We start from the raw sequence: 20,517 nt of genomic DNA, 5'->3' as shown, positions 1-20,517 counted from the left end.
CGTGGCTAGAGTCTCCTGTTTCCAATACCAAAAGCAGGGGAAACAGCTAGGCTGGCTGACAGACACCCTGTTTTCATACAGTTTGTGTAAGATATCTCAGTTCTATGTAGCAATCATTGCATTGTCTGTTATTTCTGTTTCTAGGTTTAAAACATTTGCAAAACACTACATTTTTGTTTGTTTTTATGTATTTTCATGACTGTTTTAGAGCTGCTATGTAGACTAGGCTGGCTTGGAACTCACAGAGATCTGTGTGCTGCCTCCTGAGTGCTAGGATTAGTGTTAGCATTTCTGGCCAAAGAAATCTTCTCTCTCTCTTGTTTTCCCAAGACAGGGTTTTTCTGTGTGGCCTGGCCTCAAACTCAGAGATCTGCCTGCCTCTAGCTCCTGAGTGCTGGAATTAAAGGCATGCACCAGCTGGCTTAAAAACTGTCTATTCTTGGGGCTGGAGAGATGGCTTGGTGGTTAAGAGCACTGCCTGCCCTTCCTAACTGGTCCTGAGTTCAATTGCCAACACCCACACCGTGGCTCAAAACCATCTATAATGAGATCTGGTACCCTCTCCTGGCATGTATGCATACAGTCAGGCAGGGTATTGCATAAATAAATCTAAAAAAAAGAAGTAAAAAACTCATAAAAAAAACAGTCTATTATTTTTTTTTCCTCAGAGCTGAGGACCGAACCCAGGGCCTTGCGCTTGCTAGGCAAGCGCTCTACCACTGAGCTAAATCCCCAACCCCAACCAGTCTATTCTTAAAGGAAAAGATCTTCTGTTTTAAGTAGAGCTGTATTTTTTTTCTGTCCAAGTAGAAAGGAGAAGAATGTATAAAGAAGTTATACTAGTGTGAAAATATTTAGGCAGTGCCTGCAACCTTCCATACACTTTCATAGGTACTTGGAGTACAGCATAAAACAGTCTCCTGCCATGGTGGTGATAGGTTGCCAGCAATGGTCCCATCTGGCCACAAGGGAGCGGTCTGACACAGCTGATGCAGCCGTGTCGGCATGAACACCATCTCTTGAACAGTGGCCTGGAATTTTCTGGGTTCCATATTGTGACAAGGGCCTTGTTAAGCCTGTTGCTTTGGTATGAAAAAGCCTTCGGTAAGTTCACATAAAGCTACACAGAGAGGAATTTGTTATAATGAAGGTGTTGGGTAGTTAGAGCTAGTTTCTATGTATTTTTACATGACAAGATTTGTAGATTTAATTCCCTTTTTTCGGCTGTGTATGAGTAACAGTGCTTAATAATAGAAGTAAACTTCAAGAGTTAGCTGCAAAGAGAATAATCCTAACCTACTGATAATTTTATTACTCAGTTTTTGTTTGGTTATGTATTTCATAGTTCATATGATTATGGTATATGTTTATGTGTATGTAAAAGTAACATTCAACACAGTTACATATATTCAACAATATTATTTTTAATAATAATTAATGATCAGGATTAGTGAGACAAAGTAGAACTCATATAGTACGACATACCTGAAAAGTCAGAGAAGACAGCTCTGACGTAGGGAGAATAAATAGCCCAGCGTGGTTTGCATGTTTCTAGGAAATGTGAAAGGGAGCTTGCCAGCCAGTTTCATAATCTCCAACTTGTCTGTTGACCTTTGGGTTCTAATCTTCCTTCTTGGACGGGGTCTCAAGGAAATGTAAACACTTTCCTTGTTTCTTTCTCCATAACACTTGGGATACCAAGTAGCTCTGGTTTTTTTTTTTTGTTGTTGTTGTTGTTTTGTTTTGTTTTGTTTTGTTTTGTTTTGTATTTGTGTTAAGTGTCCTGTTGCCTTCTCAGACCTTTGGGGCACAAAGCCCTGCCCCTTTCTTTGCCTGCACTTCATTGAGTATCACCGGTAAACCTTTTGTTCCTGAGGTGGAAGGTGTATGTTCTTCCATACTTAGAGGCACTCTGCCTTCCTCAGGTTCCATTACCCTCCGTTCATACTCTCACATTGCTGTAGCTGAGCTCTCTTGTCCACTGTGTGTTCCTTTTCTATTGTTAGCACTGAGAGCTGAGGCTGTTGACTTGAAGTAGTTGTTTTGATGTATGATTTCCATAAATCCTTGCCCAGAAAACTTGTTAGAAATGTAACTTCTTTGGGCTGAAGCAATGGCTTAGTGGTTAAGAGTACTTGCTGCTCTTGACTAGGGTTTGATTCCCAGCACTGGTAACCTACAGCTGTTGGTAACTCCAGTTCCAGGTATCCAACACCCTCTTCTGACTCCCATTGGCATCAGGCATGAACATGGTACAGATACAAACATATATGCAGGCAAAACATTAAAAAAGATGTATTTACCTTTTATGTGTATGTGTGAGTGCTTGCATGTATGTATGTGCTCCATATTCATGCCTGGTGCTGAGGAGGCCAGAAGTGGGAGTCAGAGTTATAGGCAGTTGTAAGCTGCCATGTGGTTTCTGGAAACAAAACTCTGCAAGAGCAGTCAGTATTCTTAGCCACTGAGCCATCTTTCCAGCCCCCATATGTAAATCATACATAAATCTCTGAGGAGCTCTTGGCAGTTACTGGTTGCACATAGAAGGGGGGAATAATTTTCTTTAGTGGTGTAGTCACTGGGAAATTGCCTATACTCCATGTTAATGGAACAGTAATTAAACTCAGAAGGTCATACACACAAGAATAACCAAACAAAACAGCAGCAACAAAGACATGAAAGGAGGAGGACACTTCTTGGCAATAAGATGATCATCAGGAATAGGAGGGGCATGAGAGTGGATAATGGGGGTGGAAATGAGCAAAATGTATTACATACGTTCAAGAAATTGTTAGTAGAAAAAAATTCCTACAGAAAAGAAATGTAAGTTCTGAGGCCCACCTAAACCCATGGAAGCACAAACTCCATGCGCCAGGCTCAAGTCTTCTGGGATCCTAGCATATTAGACTTTAGTCAGCCACTAACTATTTGTATTTGTTCTCAAATCTTGTATATATTGGCAAAAAAAGAAGAGATCAATTTCTTAGCCTGGAGATCAAATGCTTAATAATTTGAAGTAAGTATACAATTTTTTAAAACGTCGGTATATCTGTAGTACGACCATATTTAAAGTTGTTAATGATGCTTTTCGTTGATTTATTGATGTGGGTGTCTTGGGGTTTTTGTTGGCCATTTGACTCATCAGCTAAATGATTATGGTGGAGAGGAAGTGTTGCGTAGTCTCTACCCCCTCATGTAGCACTTTCTTGTCTTGATCTCTGCTGTTTCCCGCCTCCATTGACTACTACTGCAGTTGTTCCCATTGAGTCAGGCTGCCAGTTGGTGGGGCTTGCTCTGTGAGTCAGCTCCTGCTGGCACCAGCCACTCCTGAGATGCCTTCTGCTTTTTATGGCACAGATACAAGTTTGTGCCCTGAGATAGTCGGGCTTCTCAGCTCTGCCTTCAGTACTTTAAATAACTCATTTTCTTGAGGCCTTGAGTACACGTCTGGCAGTAAATGAGGCCTTAAAATCACAAAGTAACATAACAGGAGAATTTCTTTCAGAACAGGAGGCAGTTCAGTTCTACAGTGTGCTTAGTGTGCATGGGCCCAAGGTTCACTCCCTACGATCTACCTCCTGCCATCCCCCAAAAAGATTACTGGTATGGCTTGAAAAATGGAAGAGAGCTTAGAAATAGGACTGTAAGAATGTTGAGTCTGATTTGACATTTCTTGAGTATTTTTCTGTCTCTTCTAGACCAGGAAAGGAAAGAAGAAGAATTAGAGCAGCTGAGATTGGACTGTGAACACTTCAAGGCCCAGCTAGACACTGCGCAGGCAGACAATGGAAGGGAGAAAAAGGTAGGCTCCTGGGCGAGGCAGCTCCAGGTGGCCAGTCCAGAAGGCGCTGCTGATTTGCTGCCTTTTGCTCCCAAGGAGTGGGTGGTCTCCCATTTTCTCTGTTAACCCTCAGGAACTTGGAGTTTCAAATATGTGTACTTTGACTAGGTTGTAAGGTGGGTGAGCTATTAATAGGGTTTATAGCCATTTAACATGTACATCATTCACTTCCTTTTAAGTAAATGTTTTTTGTACATTTAGAGTGTGTGTGTGCACGAGAGAGTGTCTGTGTGTATGTTTAGGTGTGATGTGCAGGTGTGTGTATGCCTCACTCTGGAGTTCAGAGGACAACTTGTAGAAGTTGGTTCTTTCCTTGTGTGGGTTCTAGCTTGGCAGCAAGTGTCTTTACCCAATGAGCATCTCACTGGCTTCCTTTTTAACATTTATGTTTAAAAGGCTACTTCAGCTGGGCATAATGGTGAAAGTCTTCAATCTCAGCACTTGGGAGGCAGAGACAGGTGGATCTCTGTAAGTTTGAGGCCACTCTGGCCTACATAGTGAGTTCCAGGGCAGCTAGGGCAACATAGGGAGATCCTGTCTCAAACAAAACAAAACAAAAAATATGTGTTATTGCATATGCTTACAACATAGTAGGAATCTGGGATAAAATACTGGGTATATGACAACTTGTAATTGGTGGTAGATATATTAAGTTAGAAACATTTCTAATTAATTTGGGTATAATTTATTGAAACTTAGGAAATAACTAATTATATTTTATTTTACTATTGGGGAGACTATTTTTTAAATTATTTTATTTTATGTGTACAAGTATTTTGCTTGCATGTGTTCTGTGGCACAGTTTTGGGCCCTCGTTTTCCCAGAGGCCAGAATAGAGTACCAGATCCTCTGGAACTGGAGTTTCAGACCACAGTAAGCTACCATGTGAGTGCTGGACCTGAACCCAGGTCCTCTGCAAGAGCAGCAAGTGCTTTTAACTACCAAGCCCCTATAATATTTTTGAAAGCATTTTTACAGTTGGATGGCATACATTATTTCATCTCCAATAAAACTAGTTCTGTGCTTCCATTTGTAAAATTTGGGGCTTGCATATCTTCGTATTTTAAAATAATAAAGCAACAATAGTGCTGAGCAATGGCAGCTAATGTGTTTTGGATATTTGCTGTGTGCTAGCAGGCACACCACCCTTTGTGTCTCATGTGTTTCCATCAAAGGCATATCAGCAGGTATTACTATTGTACAAGAGATTGAATGTCTGGTCCAGGGACAGACTTCGTGCTAACGTCTTAGGGAATTCTAAATGTTTGTGGCTGTAGTAGAGGTTTTTGGAAATTGGGAGAGTTGGCTCACATTTTAATATTGAGCAAGCAGAACGTGGTGGGAAAGAACATGTTCTTTCCCTGGATCTAAACCTGGATCAGGCTTTGTGTGACCTACACAAAGTTGAGGTTGTAGTTTTGCTATATTCCATTAAGATCAGGAGATAAATTGCAAGGCAGTCTGGTTAGTTTTAGATTAAACATTTATGGCCCTGAAATTGGCCAGTAGGGGAGAAGGAGTTGATAGACATTTAAAACACAGCCTGCTTTAATCCCAGTACTTGGAATGCAGGAGCAGGCAGACCTCTGTGAGTTCAAGGCCAGCCTGGGCTACATTTTGAATTCCAAGACATCCACAAGTGGCGTCCATGCGTGGATGTGAAGTCTGTGAAATTGTAAGTCAAATGAATTTTTCTTCCTTTTGACTGTTTTTTCTCTCAGGTATTTGTCATAGCAATAGAAAGCTCTGCTTTACACAGTGTTGGTGCTGGGAGCAGGGCCATTGCTTTGACTAAACCTGGCCATGTGGTTTGTAAGCCTGTGGAGCTATTTTGTAGGACGGATTTGGATAACTGGACATATAAACTAGAAGACTCTTAAAAGACTGTGAGTAGAGCTTACTGAGGATTATGGTGGGAGGTCAGCAAACTAGAAATGCAGAATAGAGACTGGGATCAAGGATTCCATTGGGAATTGGACTGTGGCTTTCATGTTGCATTATCACAGCAATCTTGCCTATCTGTGTCTATGCTGCAAGACTTTGTGGGAGGCTGAGTTCAAAGGTGACTGGGTGAGTACTCTGAAAGAAGAATTTTATTTTTAATTAAAATAATGCATAATTACATCCCCCCTTTTTCTTTCTTACTTTTCTCATTTCCCCAAGCCCTGTTCTCTCTCAATTTCATGACCTATCTTTCTTTAATTATCATTGTTATACAAACACATGTTTATACATGCATACATACATTTATACATGCATATGTATGTAAATGAATAAACATTTAAATGTAACTTTCTGAGTGTTTTTTGTTTGCTTGTATGTATATGAGGCTAGGGCTGACCACTTGGTATAGATAGTCAATTAGGGATCTCTTCTGGGCAAGACTAATTCTCCTCTCAGCAGTTGTAAATTGCTTGTAGTTCTTCATTTAGGGGTAGGCCCTGTGAGCTTTCCTCACTCACATTAGTATGTTAATTGGTGTTGCAATTGTTCAGGTCTTGTTTAGACAGAGATATTGTGGATACTTCAGTGGTATAGCTTCCTTGTCATATTTACAAGACATAGTTTCATAGTGGATTTTGTAGTCCTGTGGTTCTTACAATCTTACCAATTCCTTGGAAAAGGAAATTTTAGTCTAGCATTCAGGCTCTCACAGGGGTTTTGCTGCCCACTTTTAGCCTGATTTACAGTGAACATTTACAGCAAAAAACAGGACAGAAAGATTTTTAAAACTGGCAAAAAAAATCACATTTAAAGTTGGGACCAAAAAAATCAATAATTGTTAGAGATTAGCACTGTTGTATGTACCAAGAAAATAGAAAAGGTACCTTGAGGGCAGCGCAGTGATCAGGGAGAGCTGATTCATTCTATAGGCAAGAGTATAACCTGGTGTTAATCCCAGCACTTAGGATGCAGAGGCAGGAGGATTTCTTCGAGTTTGAGATCAGTCTGGTCTACAGAGTGAGTTCCAGGACAGTCAGAGCTATGTAGAGAGACCCTGTTTCAAAAAAAAAAGTGTTAAAGTTTAAGTCTACTGAAAAGATGAATTAAAAGACGGACCTTCAGAGGTACCCTTTTTCAAGATAACCTAGGAAATTGTCCCTTGAGTTTCCTTTTCTTTGCATGTGTGTGTGCATGTGTGTGTGTGTGTGTGTGTGTGTACATGTGTGCGTGCTGGAGATCACACCTTGGTCCTTGTGCATGTTAGGCAAGAACCGATCTATTCTGTTGTAATATAATCACGCCCTACCTGGATTCTACCAGCCTTGCTCAGTCACTGAGGTAGTCACAGGCCAGCACAGCTTAAAATACTGTAAGCAGAACTTCTGGATGATCCTGGTGGGGGAACTCAGAAGATCAGAATGACTACAGATACATAAATACAAAGATTGTGCTCAGGAGAGTTGAGATGGGAACTGGACTAGAGAACATTCAATGAATTTGTCTACACTGGGACCCGGTTATAGCCTAAGCTAGTGGCAGACCTTGCTGTCTTCCATCTGATGCTGGTTTTGCAAGACAGGTCATAGAGGCTTCTACTCAGATTTCAAAGGAGTCTTGAGGAGGCCAGGTGATGTATGACAGAGGTAAGAGTACTTGGGAGAGCAGCAAATGAAGTTGCGATGGAGTCGAGACCTCAGGAAGCTAAAGATGCTAGGAATGTAGACTGTCTGCCAAGGAGAGCTCTAGATAGTGAGCAGGGTCAGTGTGGAAGAGCCATGTGGCTGCAGGAGCCTACTGTGGGGACCGGGCTAACCCAGCCTTTGGGCATCCGGATTATACCATTTTTGGCACCTAGATAACACCACTGAATGTCTGGAATACCAGCCATGGAGCTACAGGAGCTTACATTTGCCCTACTGAGTTCCATCTTGCTTTGGTTTCTTCTCACTTCTCCCTGTGCCCCTTTTGGAATGGAATTTCTTTACTCTGCCTTATACTTAGGAAATGCAAAACTTTCTTTTTGGTCTTACAGGGGCTCACAGGTGAGAGCTTGCATTGAGTCTCGGGAAATTTTGTACTTGTTCTATTGAGCAATGTTGGAACTGTTGAGACACTGGGGAAACGAACTAAAGTATTTTGGGGTACGCATACGATGATTCTTTCATGTCTTATTAAATATGACCTTGTTATTTTTGGAAATCAGGGATGGTTTCAGGAGATGTAGTTTAAGGAGATGTGTTTGGGTGTCAAGTTGACAGAGGGTGGACTTGTGACAGTTCATATTGATTGTCAACTTGGACAGAGAAATACTGAGGACATTTGTAGGGTACACTTCTGCTGTGCTTGTGAAAGTATTTCCATGGGTGATTAAGTAGGAAGCAGCTACTCTGAATGAATGCTACTTGTGTCGCACAATAGTCTGAGAACCCAGATGGAATAAAAGGGCAAGAAGGAGAAAGCACAGGATTGTTCTCTTTTTGCTTGCTGGTATCCATGAGGTGAGCAACTTTGCTCTGCTCTGAACTACAGCTGTGGAATGGACTGAAACCTTGAAACCATGATGGAAAAGGAATATTTTATCCTTTCACATTGTTCTGTCAGGCATTTGTCAGTGAGGAACGATTAACAGCAGACCAGGTCATTACTGAAAAGGCTTGTGGCGCAGACACATTGTGTGCAGGGATAGCAAACTAAAGTGTGGTAGGAGCTTTGCCTTGTTAGTACAGTGCCTAGCATGGGTGAGGCACGGATTTATCTCTAGTACTGCATACAGTGGGCATGGTGGTATACACCTAGCACTTGGAAGTTAGAGGCAGGAAGGTCAGAAGTTCAAGATCATCCTCTGTTACATAGTGAGTTGGAGATCTGCCTGGACTACATAAGACTTGTTTTAAAAACAAACACCCCAACAAACAGCTAATAAGTCCCATCCAGGTGTTCTGTATCCCCAACAGCTATGCCTGTGCCACAGTGCCAAGGCCTTTTGCCATTGCCAAGACTCCTACCCTGGGCAGCCTCTGCACTCCAAGAGTAGGTAGGCATCCAGTCTCCACTGTCCTCTTCCCATGATCCAACTTAGCTGCTTCAATGAAGGGAAGGAAACGACTTCATTACATTACGTTACTACTACATTCACAGAAAAGCCCTTGCATAAGAGCCCGCCCCCAAAGGGAGGCAGGAATCGCTGCTTGCACAGCGCTCTCAGGGTTTTGATTCCGTGCTTTTCTTACATACTGGATTCAGTCATTTCTGTCTTTCCATAATGACTTTTACCCTTACTGAAGCACTTATTGGCAGTAATCTAATTCAGTCTTCTAGTTGCTGGATTCTTTCCTGGTTCCTCAGCTCTAAAATAAGCCTCCAGTCCTGCCTCATGATCTGTACAGGCCTGGGCAGACCACAGACAGTGCTACAGAAAAGACAGCTGCCGGAGACAAGTGGCCTTATTATAGCCAGCTTGCTTATCCCGGTTCAACCAGTGAACTGTTCAACAGGAAACTTGACTAGAAATAGAAAAATAGTCGAAGCTAAAATAGTTCCTCATTTCCACTAAGGCCAGACTACTAGGACTATTGATAATACTTAAAGCGTTTGAGACCCTGATTATTCAATACAGGCATTTATTGAAAGGCAACTGCAGCTGCTGTTCCTCTTTTTTTTTTTGAGATGGGGAACCTGAGCTCCCTTCAACTCTATGTAGCTTAGACTGGCATTGAACTTTGATCTTCCTCAGCCTCCCAAGTGCTGGAATGAAAGGTATTCACAGTCTCTATCCTGGCTGATTTGCACATGTTCATGAATACCATGAATTCATGTGTTCAGCTGCACTGTCATGTCCAGCAGATACAGTTTTCATACGAACTCTACTCCTTCAGGCTCTTACAAATTTTCTTCCCTCTCTTCCACAATGGTTCCTGAGCACCTCCCTCCTCTCTTTCTCTCTCTCTCTCTCTCTCTCTCTCTCTCTCTCTCTCTCTGTGTGTGTGTGTGTGTGTAGTATGCATGTTCTATTTAGAGCTGAGCGTTCTGCATGTTGACCAGCTGTAGGTCTCTGTATTAGTTGTCAGCTTCTCTGATGAGGGTTGAGAGGTGCACTAATCTTTAGGTAGGTAGAAAGATAAGAACTTAGGGGCAGGTGTTACTATAGAATACTGCAGAATAGTCATACTGTTCTTCCTTAGGGCCAAGGACTTAGACAGATATGGGCTTTGGACCCATTTAACAGTCAGTATCAGGAAAAAGATTTCGTCTTGTGGAGTGAGATTTAAATCTAATAAGAAAGTGGTTGGTTACCTCCATAGCATTTGTTCCACTATTGCCCCAGTGGGTCTGTCTTGCTAGGCCAGTCATTACTGTAGCTTGTAGGGGTCACAGCTAAGACAGACTAATGATGCTTTTTTTTCCCCTCTGTAGTATGCGTAGAACCCAGCTCTTCTTCCCTGTTAGATTTGTCCTATTTTAGATACAGTTGTCCCTCAGCTTCTGAGAGGAATCAGCTCCAGGACTCCTTGTGGATAGTCCTAGAGTGTTCAGGACCTTTCTATGAATAAGTGTATTATTTGCATATAGCTTACACATACCTTAATTAATAAATAAGATTATTTATGCTATCTAATTCAATGCAATTGCTGTATAAATTGTTACTATACTTGGACTGGGGAGATGGCTTATTTGGTAAAGTGCTTGCTGTGTGAGCATGAGGTACTGAGTTCATTTGGTGGCACCTACAAAAAAGTCAGGTGTGGAAGCTTCAGACCTCTATTGACTGAATCAGTGAATCTAATGTATGATCAGCAGCACCTGAGTCAGTGAATCTGACCAGTGAATATGTGATATTCACACATATCTGAAGGTATGTGTGGTGGGCCTTTTATGTATTAGATATAGTTTTTCTTACCCTTTGGCTTCCCTCCCCCACCATTTGACAGAATATCACTATGTAGTCTGTCAATTCTTGTTTTTGACTCCTGAGTGCTGGGATTATGTGTGTACCACTATGCCTGGTTGGTGTTTGAAGGTTGAAATTTACCTTATTAGTTTTTAGAAAACGGAACAGGATTTTGTTGTGATATATTTTAAAAGTTCTGTACTTGCAGTTTTAGATAAATGAGTTTAAGTATGTAGCAAGCAAAGGTAAAAGAACAAATAGCAAGTAACAAAAAACATCGTCAAACGTGACTGATATAGCCTGATTGTGAGCAAACAAAGGTAATCATTTAGTGGAGGCTTGCAACACCCAGAAGAAATGGACTGGGGTGGGGGGAGCAGATACTGGAGCTACTGGTTGAGAGGCTCTCTATTTTGTTTCCACCGAAGGTGCGTTACACCATGGATCAACAATAATAACCTCTGTTGGACAGGCTCACCTTCTAGCTGTTCTTAAGGACACAATGTTTTTATCCCCTTAGCTACTTGCTGTTTTTCCTTCTCTCTGTTACAGAGCTAGGGAGAGAGGGCTGACCCAGGACAGGGCAAATTTTGGAGAACACTTGACATAAACAAGGGAGGGCTTGCCCTTTCCCAGTATGCTTTCAGTAAACTTAAAAAGCGTGGCCATTTGCCATTATGCTGTTGTATGTGACACAACCTGCGTGGGAAGAGAGTAGCAGTTGTCTACATCAGTTCACATCTGTGGGGAATTGTTCCGAGTGCCTTAATCTAGATGGGATGGAAGACCTACTCTGAATGTAGGTAGCACCATTTCATTGTACCTGAACCGTGTATGAGTGCAAAGTTAGCTGAAAACACCTAATTATGGGTATATTTATTTATCTCTGCTATTGACTGTGGATGTGATGGAGGGAAGAAATGAGAACAAAATGTGATGGTGCATATAAATATGTCATGATGAAATCTATTACTTTGCCAGTTCAGTTACGTGTGTGTGAAGGACAGTCTAGTAATGCAGACTGCAGTATCATTAAGTGAGACATGAAAAACATAGTTTTGTATTTTGATTTTTAAAATATTTATTTTTTATTTTATATGCATGGTTACTTTGCTTGCATGTATTTATGTGTATTCATGTGCAAGCCTGGTAGTTACGGAGGCCAGAATAGGGTTTTGGAACCCATGGAACTGGAGTTACAGGCATTGGTAGCCACAGTGTATGTGCTGGGAATTGAACCTGCATTTTCTGTCAGAGCTGTCAGTGCTCTTAATCACTGAGCCATTTCTCTAGCCTTACCCCTGAGTCTCTTGAAACCCCAGACAAAAAGCCTCTTTCTTATCATTATTTGAATATTGACTTCTTTAAAAGAAAAAAAAAAGCTAGTATAATTTAAATTGTGGTTGAATAAATTGTTTGATATAAATGAATTTACCTAGGTTTTTATTTTTTCAGTTTATTGTTCCCTCTTTGGTGGTACTGGGAATCCAGGGCCTTATGTGTGATAGGCAAGTGCTTTACAGCCGAGGGATATCTCCATCCCAGTTCATCTCTCAGGAAATGCTGTCTCCTTAAAGGGAGTTTAGCAGCAGAGAAGCTTGGTCACTGGGGAGGATGAGAAACTTGCATCAGTCACCGGAAGAGAAATCCTTGGGATATGAGGCTCATCAGGAGAGTGGTTCTCTTCTTCCCTTAATGATCCTGTCAGTCTGGCCCAGATTCAGGTGTTTTCAGGTGCTGCTGGAGGGAGGGCAGGACCCCCCCCCCCGTCCTCTGTGGTCTTGCACTGAGGCTGAACATGTTTGGGTACCCACCTCTGACTTTCCTACCTGATTTTTGGTCTGGTGTTTGATTCTGGTGTCGTTTCATACTTTCCCGCACCTTCTACGACAGCCTCGTGAGGACTTCCTCATGTTTCTTAGCACAGTGGTTCTCAACCTTCCTAATGTTGTAGCTCTTTAGTATAGTCCCTCATGTTGTGGTGACCCCAGCCACAAAATTATTTTGTTGCTACTTCATAACTGTAACTTTGCTACTGTTATGAATCACAATGTAAAATCTTTGTTTTCTGTGAAAGAGTCATTTAATACCCAAACAGGTTGTGCCCCACAGTTTGAGGACCACTGGCCTAAAGGAGACTTCCTGTACTGTCTTTTCTAACCTCAATGTGGTGTCTGCCAGTGGAGTGAATCTTTGGCCATAACAAGCTCCCTGGTTAGGAATGCTGTGCCATGAAGACAGCATGTAAGGGTGCTACTTTGCTCCAGAGGCTAGAGGTGGTGCTGTGGGTGTGGTCACTTGGGACCCAAGCCACCTCTAGTTTTCTCTTTACTTGAACAGATGAGTTTAGCTCTTTGCAGGTGTCCATGAGCTGTAAAGCAGCCATGTGTTCTTCTCTAGGCTTGAAACTTAACTGTTTAGATGTGTATTGTGGCTCAGTAAGGGTTAGATTCTACTTGCAGCTGTTTTCTAGAAGTCCGAATGTTTCTCTCCAATAAATATCATTATGAAAAAACAACATGTGGAAAAAAACAACATGTGATTTGAGATTGAATGCTATTTTCTGTTTTCTTGTTCTATTTTGTGGTGAGTTTAGGAGAAGTTGGCTCTTCGACAGCAGCTGAACGAGGCAAAGCAGCAGCTCCTCCAGCAGGCAGAATACTGTACACAAATGGGAGCAGTCACCTGTACTCTCCTCTGGGGAGTAACCAGCAGTGAGGAGGTTGTTAAAGCCATTCTTAGAGGAGTAAGTTGTCTGGCACTGTTGAATGTGCTTTGTGACTGGAAGAGACATCATGTGTGCTATGACATTGACTGCTGAGCCATGCCATGCTGTAAACTTGTAAAATTCATCCATCAGATGGTAGCCAGATGCCTGCTGTTCACTGTGTTACCTGGTGCTCTGGGGATATGTAAAATAAGTATCATCGTCTGTCCCAGCACCCAAGGGGAGTTTCTGTATATTAACCACTTCAATGTTTATACATTAAAATCAACAGCATTCACAGTGCTGGTCTCTGTTTTACTTCACGGGTAATACAGTTTTTAAAAATGTTACATTATTTGACATATACATGCATCTGACATATTGTGTGTGTATATATATAAATATAGGGAATTTCCTGTAAGGAATTCGGTGGGCCTTGATGAGCAGGTGGAAATGGCAGAAAATGGTAAGGACAGTTCAAAAGACGGACTCACACAAATTAAAGGTATAGGGTGAGATATCTGTCTTGCTTTGGATAGAGGGAAGGTCACTTGACCAAGTGGAGGTTCGTATACGGAACCAGTGGGAGGTAAGGCTCTGCTCTTTGGGTATTGGAATGTCACTTTGTGATTGGAGGAAAGTAGATGATGGTTTTGCCTTGAGGGTAGAAGGGCTGTAGAATCTTTAAGTGCTTTGAGTCAAGGCATTATAGGAAAATTAACATGATGATGAGTGACTGAGGGTTAGGGTGTGAGGTATGCAGCTCTCTGCAGGGGGAAGAAGGAAGCATGTGAGAGCTGTGTAATGGAGACAGATGTGGTATCAGGGCACAGTTGACAGCTGAGGGAGGAAAGTACCTGCAGCAGGTTGAGTTTGACTCTGGGAGAAGGAATGGAAGTGCAGGGGGAATGTTTGGCAGGAAGCCAGAGACACATTAGTTACCACTTAGAGGACACAGTGTTTGGCTTGAGGGAGGTCGTACGTGTCCTGTAAAGTTTGTTGAACTTTATTAGAGTGAAATTTTCAGGGCTGCATGAGACTTTGTCTTAGAAATAAAGATGATTTCCGTGTTGTTATTTTACTCACTGGACTTTCACAGTTAACTGGTTTCTTAGAACATTTCTAGAGTCGGGAGACAATCCCTATAGTCCAGTCTTAGAATATTCTGTCACTCAGGAAGTTCCTTTAGGCTGTTCTCTCAGGGTTTGGTTTCTGTTTTTACCTTCTAAAATGTGCTTTGGTTGTAAATGGCTCTTGACAGATCTATATACACTTCCATGCACACACATGTGCACAGTACATCCCAGTCAGGTAACCCAGGTCCCCCTCCTATTTCCTGCTTTCACTTCCTTTTTTATTTATATGTCACCAAGTCTGGTTAGTGCTGCCTGCATGTACACGTATGTGGGGCCATCCACTAGAGCATGGAGCTAGCAGTGCCCACAGTCCTGAAGAGCAGTGATCCCCAGCAGCCGTCCTCATAAGCCCATCTCTCCTCACTGCTAGAATGTGGACTGGCTTGGGTTGTGCAGGTCTTGTGAAGGTACACAGCTGCCATGAGCTCATTAGTGCAATGGTCACATCATGTCCAGAGGACGGCACTTCACAGCACTCCTTTTTAAAACTATTTTTATTTTTTATATTAATTACAGGTTATTTACTTTGTCACAGCAATCCTTTTTGTCCTCCAACTCTGACCTTCTTTCCACCCAGTCCTCTGTGATGTTCTCCAAGCCTTGGTGTGTGGGGTTGACACAGATGTCTCACTTAGGGCTGAAAATTAAAAAGTAACTTGTTCTCACCACTGTGGCCAGGTGTGTGGCTCAGGATTAACTGCTTTTCTCCCTGGGAACTTTGAGTGCTGGTACAGGTTTCTTATGATTACTTCTGTAGTTGCACCCTGTCTTTCTTTTATATGGCTTGCACATTTGTGATGTTGTTACACTAGGTTCTGAGGAAAGATATGATACTTCTGTTTTTATTTTTAAACTTTCAGGACAAAGCTTTGAAGTTTTTCAACATCACTGGTCAGACAATGGAGAGTTTTGTGAAGTCATTGGATGGGGATGTCAAGGAGGTTGATTCTGATGAAAATCAGTTTGTATTTGCCCTGGCTGGAATTGTAACAAGTAGGTAACTTTTCAGACACAGTGCCATACATCAGGGTTGGTAATTACAGTTAGGGCTCTGTCTGTCTGTCTGTTTCTTTCTCTGTCTCTGTCTCTGTGTGTGTATGTGTGTGGTGTGTGTATGTCAGTGACTAGAGGACTGTGTCCACCCTGGATTCTATTTCAGTAAGCTGGGATAGGTGTCAGGTCTGTTTAGGATAGAAAAACATCCAAGGGCTCATGGTCATTATCACTTATTAGAAATAGCTGATCTAAAGGAAATACAGGTTTGGTTGGTTGGTTGCCATTTATTTTTATACACAACAGAATTAAAAGAATAAAAGCCCCAGACAGACAGTACATTTAACTGCTTGTCATTTGCAGTCATAGCTGTTTTACTCATATCTGGCTAAAGCAGAAGTTGTAAACTGAGCTTAAACTAAACTCCGTTTAAATGATTCTAAAATCTTGTTTTTTTCAGTAATTATTTTCCTAGAAGCTAGTAAATGGAACCTAGCACTGAAGAAATGACAAAAGAATTTCATAGCAAAACTATAAAGGATCCAGGCATGGTCTACAAGCCTGCAATCTCAACATTTAGGAGGCCTTGGGGCAGGAGGATTAAGAATGTAAGGCCAGCCTGCCCTACCTAGCAAGACTCTGTTTCAATCAATCAGTCTATTAAAGTGACACTCTAAACCTTCAAAAGTTTTATGAGAGATAAACCAGAGAGCAGTGATTCTTAGTATAGTAGTGGGTAGCACCCACCAGTGGGCATGGACGCTCTTTTTCCTGGCATTGGCCAAGTGGTTAAATAGTGGCCTTTCACCTCTGTTCTATCTTACTAACTTGCAGGATTATTTTCTGTTGTTAACATAAGGAAAATTGTCCTTTTTTGCATGAATGCATGTTTATGTGTTTATACAGTTGCATGTACAAGGGCATGTGTGTTTTTTTTGTTTGTTTGTTTTTGTTGTTGTTGTTGTTGTTAAACCGGGAGCTCACTAATTCTAGCTAGCTTAGCTAGCCATCTTGTACCAGTGATCCCCTGTCTCTGCCTCTCGAGTGCTGAGATTACAGGAAGCTGCCATGCCTGCCCAGAATGTACGTGGGTGCTGAGGATCTGAAATCCAGTCCACATACTGTGTGGCAAGTGCTTTATCTACCGAGTCATCTTGGCAACCCTGTACTACTAGCCTTTGGCTGAAATCTATATGAGGTAACTCCTATATGGACTTCTTCATTTTGTTTTTTGTTCTTTTTTTTTTTTCTTTATTTGAGACAAGCTGGGCTTAAACTTGAGGTAATCTTGATGCGTCAGTTTTTTGAGTGCAGCATTATAGGTGTACACTGCCATGCCTAGCTGACATTAAATAATCCCTTAAAAGTTGGTGGTACTTACTATTTTTTTTAAATTTATTTTTATGTGTATGAGTGTTTGGCCTGGACATATATCTATGTGTATGTGTGCTTGGTACCTGTGGACTCCAGAAGGAGCTGTTGGATCCCCTAGAACTGGAGTTACAGATGGTTATGAGCCATCATATGGGTGCTTGGAGTTGAACCAAGGTCTTCTGGAAGAGCATCCAGTGCTCTTAACTGCTGTGTTATATCTCCATCCCCCAGTGGTACTTTATGTTGGGTGGATGCTGGGAGTCCAGGACTCTGGCTTGGCTGGCACTTTGTCTGAAGCAGGGTAGCTCTCTGCCCATTAATCGCATCATCTGTACTATCAGTCTTCCTGTCTCAGCCTCCTCAAACAGGTAGAGTGTCGGGTCTTAAAGGCTGGATTTGTACATTCAATGATTGGTTCTCTCTGCAGGTGACCTCAAACGTCTACAATCCATGTGTTTTTGTCATTTTGCTTGGTTATGAATGTAAGCTGTTTGAATTTCCAGTTGGTGTGCCATGAAGCAGGCAGTCAGCTAGAGGGTGGAAGAGCCTGTTGCCCAGCATTCAGGCTCACTTGGCTTTTTCTCACAGTAGGATATATGAATTCTCATGAGCTTGCTAGCAGGGCAACTTGCATGTTTGTCCGAAAAGGTTTCAAACTTTGGTGGTGCATTGCTTACATGGGTTTGTGCCTTTCAGCTACTGGAGCCATTCAGTAGGGACAGCAACACTTGGAGACTACAGGTTAGCAGTCTACAGCTTCTCTTGCTTCCCAAGCCCATTTTCCACCCTCGCATGGCAGCAAACATTTTCCCAGTTCCTTTCCATCTTTTTGAAGTTCTTCGAATGCCAGTAAACCCATGTGGTAGTAAAACATTCCAGTGAGGGAGTGGAGCCCCTGTCTTTCCATAGACAGCCTCACACAGCAACTGTCTTGGTGGCTTGTTAAACATTTGATCTGCTTTGTTGTGGTTGACATACATGGCTTTGAGAATCTGCCCCAGGTATCGTATGTTTGTCCCATATCTCCACCTGGAAGTCCCAGCCTCTTTCCTTACATGCTCATAGCCACCCTTAGCTCTCTTGATGTTTTCAAGAAAAGCTGTGATTTTTTTTTTTTTTTTTTTTTTAGAATTTCCTTTTCCCTTCCTTCCCTGGGGAAGAATGGAGCAGCTCTTTCCAGTTTACCACTACCACCACCACCACCACCTCCTCCTCCTCCTTCTTCTTCTTCTGAGACAGGGTTTCTTTCTATAGCCTTGGCTGTCCTGGACTTGCTTTGCAGACCAGGTTGGCCTCAAACTCACAGTGATCTTCCAGCCTCTGCCTCCCTGAGTGCTGGGATTAAAGGCATGTACCACACCCAGCTTCCAGTTTACCATATTCTAAGCAAAAAACTAGGATTGAATTTCTTATTTGTTCAGCATTATTCCTGTTTTAGTCATTGTTCTGTTGCTGTGAAGAGAGTCCATGACCACAGCAACTCTTATAAAAGAAAGCATTTAATTGGGCTTTTCTTACAGTTTCAGAGATTTAGGCCATTATCAGCGTGATGGAAAGCATGGCTGCAGGCATGGTGCTAGGGAAGTAGTTGAGAGCTACATGTGCCGGCAAAGAAAAGGACCTTGGGCTTTTTTTTTAAATCTCCAAAGCCCACCCCCAGTAGCACAGTTCCTCCAACAAGGCCACACCTCCTAATCCTCCTAATCTTTTCAAATAGTGCCACTTCCTAGTGAGTAAGCATTCAAATACATGAGCCTATGGGGACTATTATTCAGATCACCACAGTGCCTAGTGATAGGTTAGAGTAGCAGTAAAAGTCTGAATTTTAGGGCAAGATGGTTCACTTTCCAGGTTACCTTCTCTAGATAGGGTTTCTTCATCTGCATGAGGTAACCCTCCCTGTTCTGATAGCTTTACATCTTGACAACTTTCCTGCTAGACTGTGGCAAATTATAGCAGATGTGAGGTAAGGGATTGCTCAGTGTAGGACAGCCTGAATAAGAGAGCAAAGGAAGAAGGAAGATCCTGTGAAGAGTAACCCACTTAATTCACAAGTAGAAAAGTTAGTTTTCTGTCTGCTTTTCCTGCTTTTGGAAGACTCACAAATTATGATTGCATAACCTGCCTCCTAATTCTGGTTATGCATTTAGATAGTATTTGGTAATGATCGCCCTGTCAATCTGACTTTTTTTTTTTTCTTTTCTTTTTTAAGACAAGGTTTTACTAAATAGTCCAAAATGGCCTCAAACTCACTAAATAGGCCAGGCTAACCTTAAACTTGGAATCCTCCTCCCTCAGCTTCTCAAATGTTGATATTACAAATATGTGATCATGCTTAGCTTTTAAAATTTTATATATTATTATTTTTTTTTTAATGATATTGGCAATCAAACCTTGCTGGCCTCATGCATGCAAGTCCCTAGCAGCTCTCCACCACTACATTTCAGCCCCAGCTCTAACATTATCATTTTTCAGTTTTACAGTTTTTTTAGATTATAATATAATTACACCGTTTTCTCCCACTCTTTCCTCCTTCCAACTCCTCCCATGTATGTTCTCTTGCTCTTTTTCCAATTCATGGTCTATTTTTCTTTAATTGTGTGTGTGTATGAGTGTGCATGTGTGTGTATGTATTCCAAATATATAAATACAACCTGCTCAGTCCATACAGTTGTTACTTATATGTATGTTTTTGGGGCTAACCATTTGGTATTGAAAAACCAATTGGTGTGCTCTTCCTTGGGGAAGACTATTTTCCCCAAGGAAGTTGCCTATACTTCTTTGCTTAGGGTTGAGGTCTTATGAGCTTTCTCATGTGCATCATATTTATTGTTATCATTCTTGTTCAGGTATGGTTTAGGCAGTCATGTTGGTGAGACTTCATGGGTGCATCTTGTCTGACATTTCTGGGAGACATAATCTCACTGCAGACTTCCATAGTGATCCTTTAACTTAAGTATAGGAGTTCTGTTATTAATGTATCAGCTGGGATTGGGCTCCATAACTGCATTTTGACCAGTTGTGGTTTTTGTAATGGTCTCCATATTGTTACAAAGAGAAGTTTCTTTGGTAAGGATTGAGAACTACACTTCTCTGGGGGATAGAAGAATAAATATTTAGCTGGTTCTGTGGTACACGTTTATAATCGCATTACTTGGAGAGGCAGAGGCAGACGGATCGCTGTGCGTTTGAAGCCAGCCTGGTCTAAAAAGTGAGTCCAGGACAGCCAAGGCTACACAGAGAAACCCTGTTGAAAAAAACAAAACAAAAACAAAAAACAAAAAAAGGAAAGAATAAATATTAGGCATATTTAGGAAAGAAGGTTCTCCTCTATAACCAATGATTTTACACTTTTAGTCCTACACTTTAGCCCTAGGTCGCTGGTTAGGTTTCTAGTACCAGATATGATTTCTCTTCTGTAAAGTGGAGCTTAAGTCCAATTTAGACCACTATTGGTGCTTCCAAGAAATAAGTGCCACTAGGTACCTTTAGGAACATCTTACTATGCCTGTCATTGTTGTGGTTCATAGGCCTCACAGCTGTGTAAGACCATTGGTTGCTACCCTCCTTTGGAAGCTTGCATGGTGTCTTCTGACATAAAAGCTAGTCCCAAGGAGAAAGCTTTCAGGTCAGA

The 20,517-nt window shown here is 41.8% G+C and overlaps 1 protein-coding gene across 1 annotated transcript in view; it reads left to right on the top strand.

Moving 5' to 3' along the window:
• Hsf2bp (heat shock transcription factor 2 binding protein) overlaps positions 1-20,517 on the top strand; it is an 83,281-nt gene that overhangs the window by 9,534 nt on the left and 53,230 nt on the right. The window contains exons 3-5 of the mRNA XM_060369231.1: positions 3,699-3,802; positions 13,270-13,419; positions 15,377-15,509. Coding sequence (XP_060225214.1) covers positions 3,699-3,802; positions 13,270-13,419; positions 15,377-15,509 — 387 coding nt within the window. The remainder of the gene's footprint in view (positions 1-3,698; positions 3,803-13,269; positions 13,420-15,376; positions 15,510-20,517) is intronic.

Source organism: Meriones unguiculatus, chromosome 16 (genome assembly GCF_030254825.1).
Source record: "Meriones unguiculatus strain TT.TT164.6M chromosome 16, Bangor_MerUng_6.1, whole genome shotgun sequence".
NCBI lineage: Eukaryota > Metazoa > Chordata > Mammalia > Rodentia > Muridae > Meriones > Meriones unguiculatus.
This window is presented reverse-complemented; position numbering and strand designations above follow the sequence as displayed.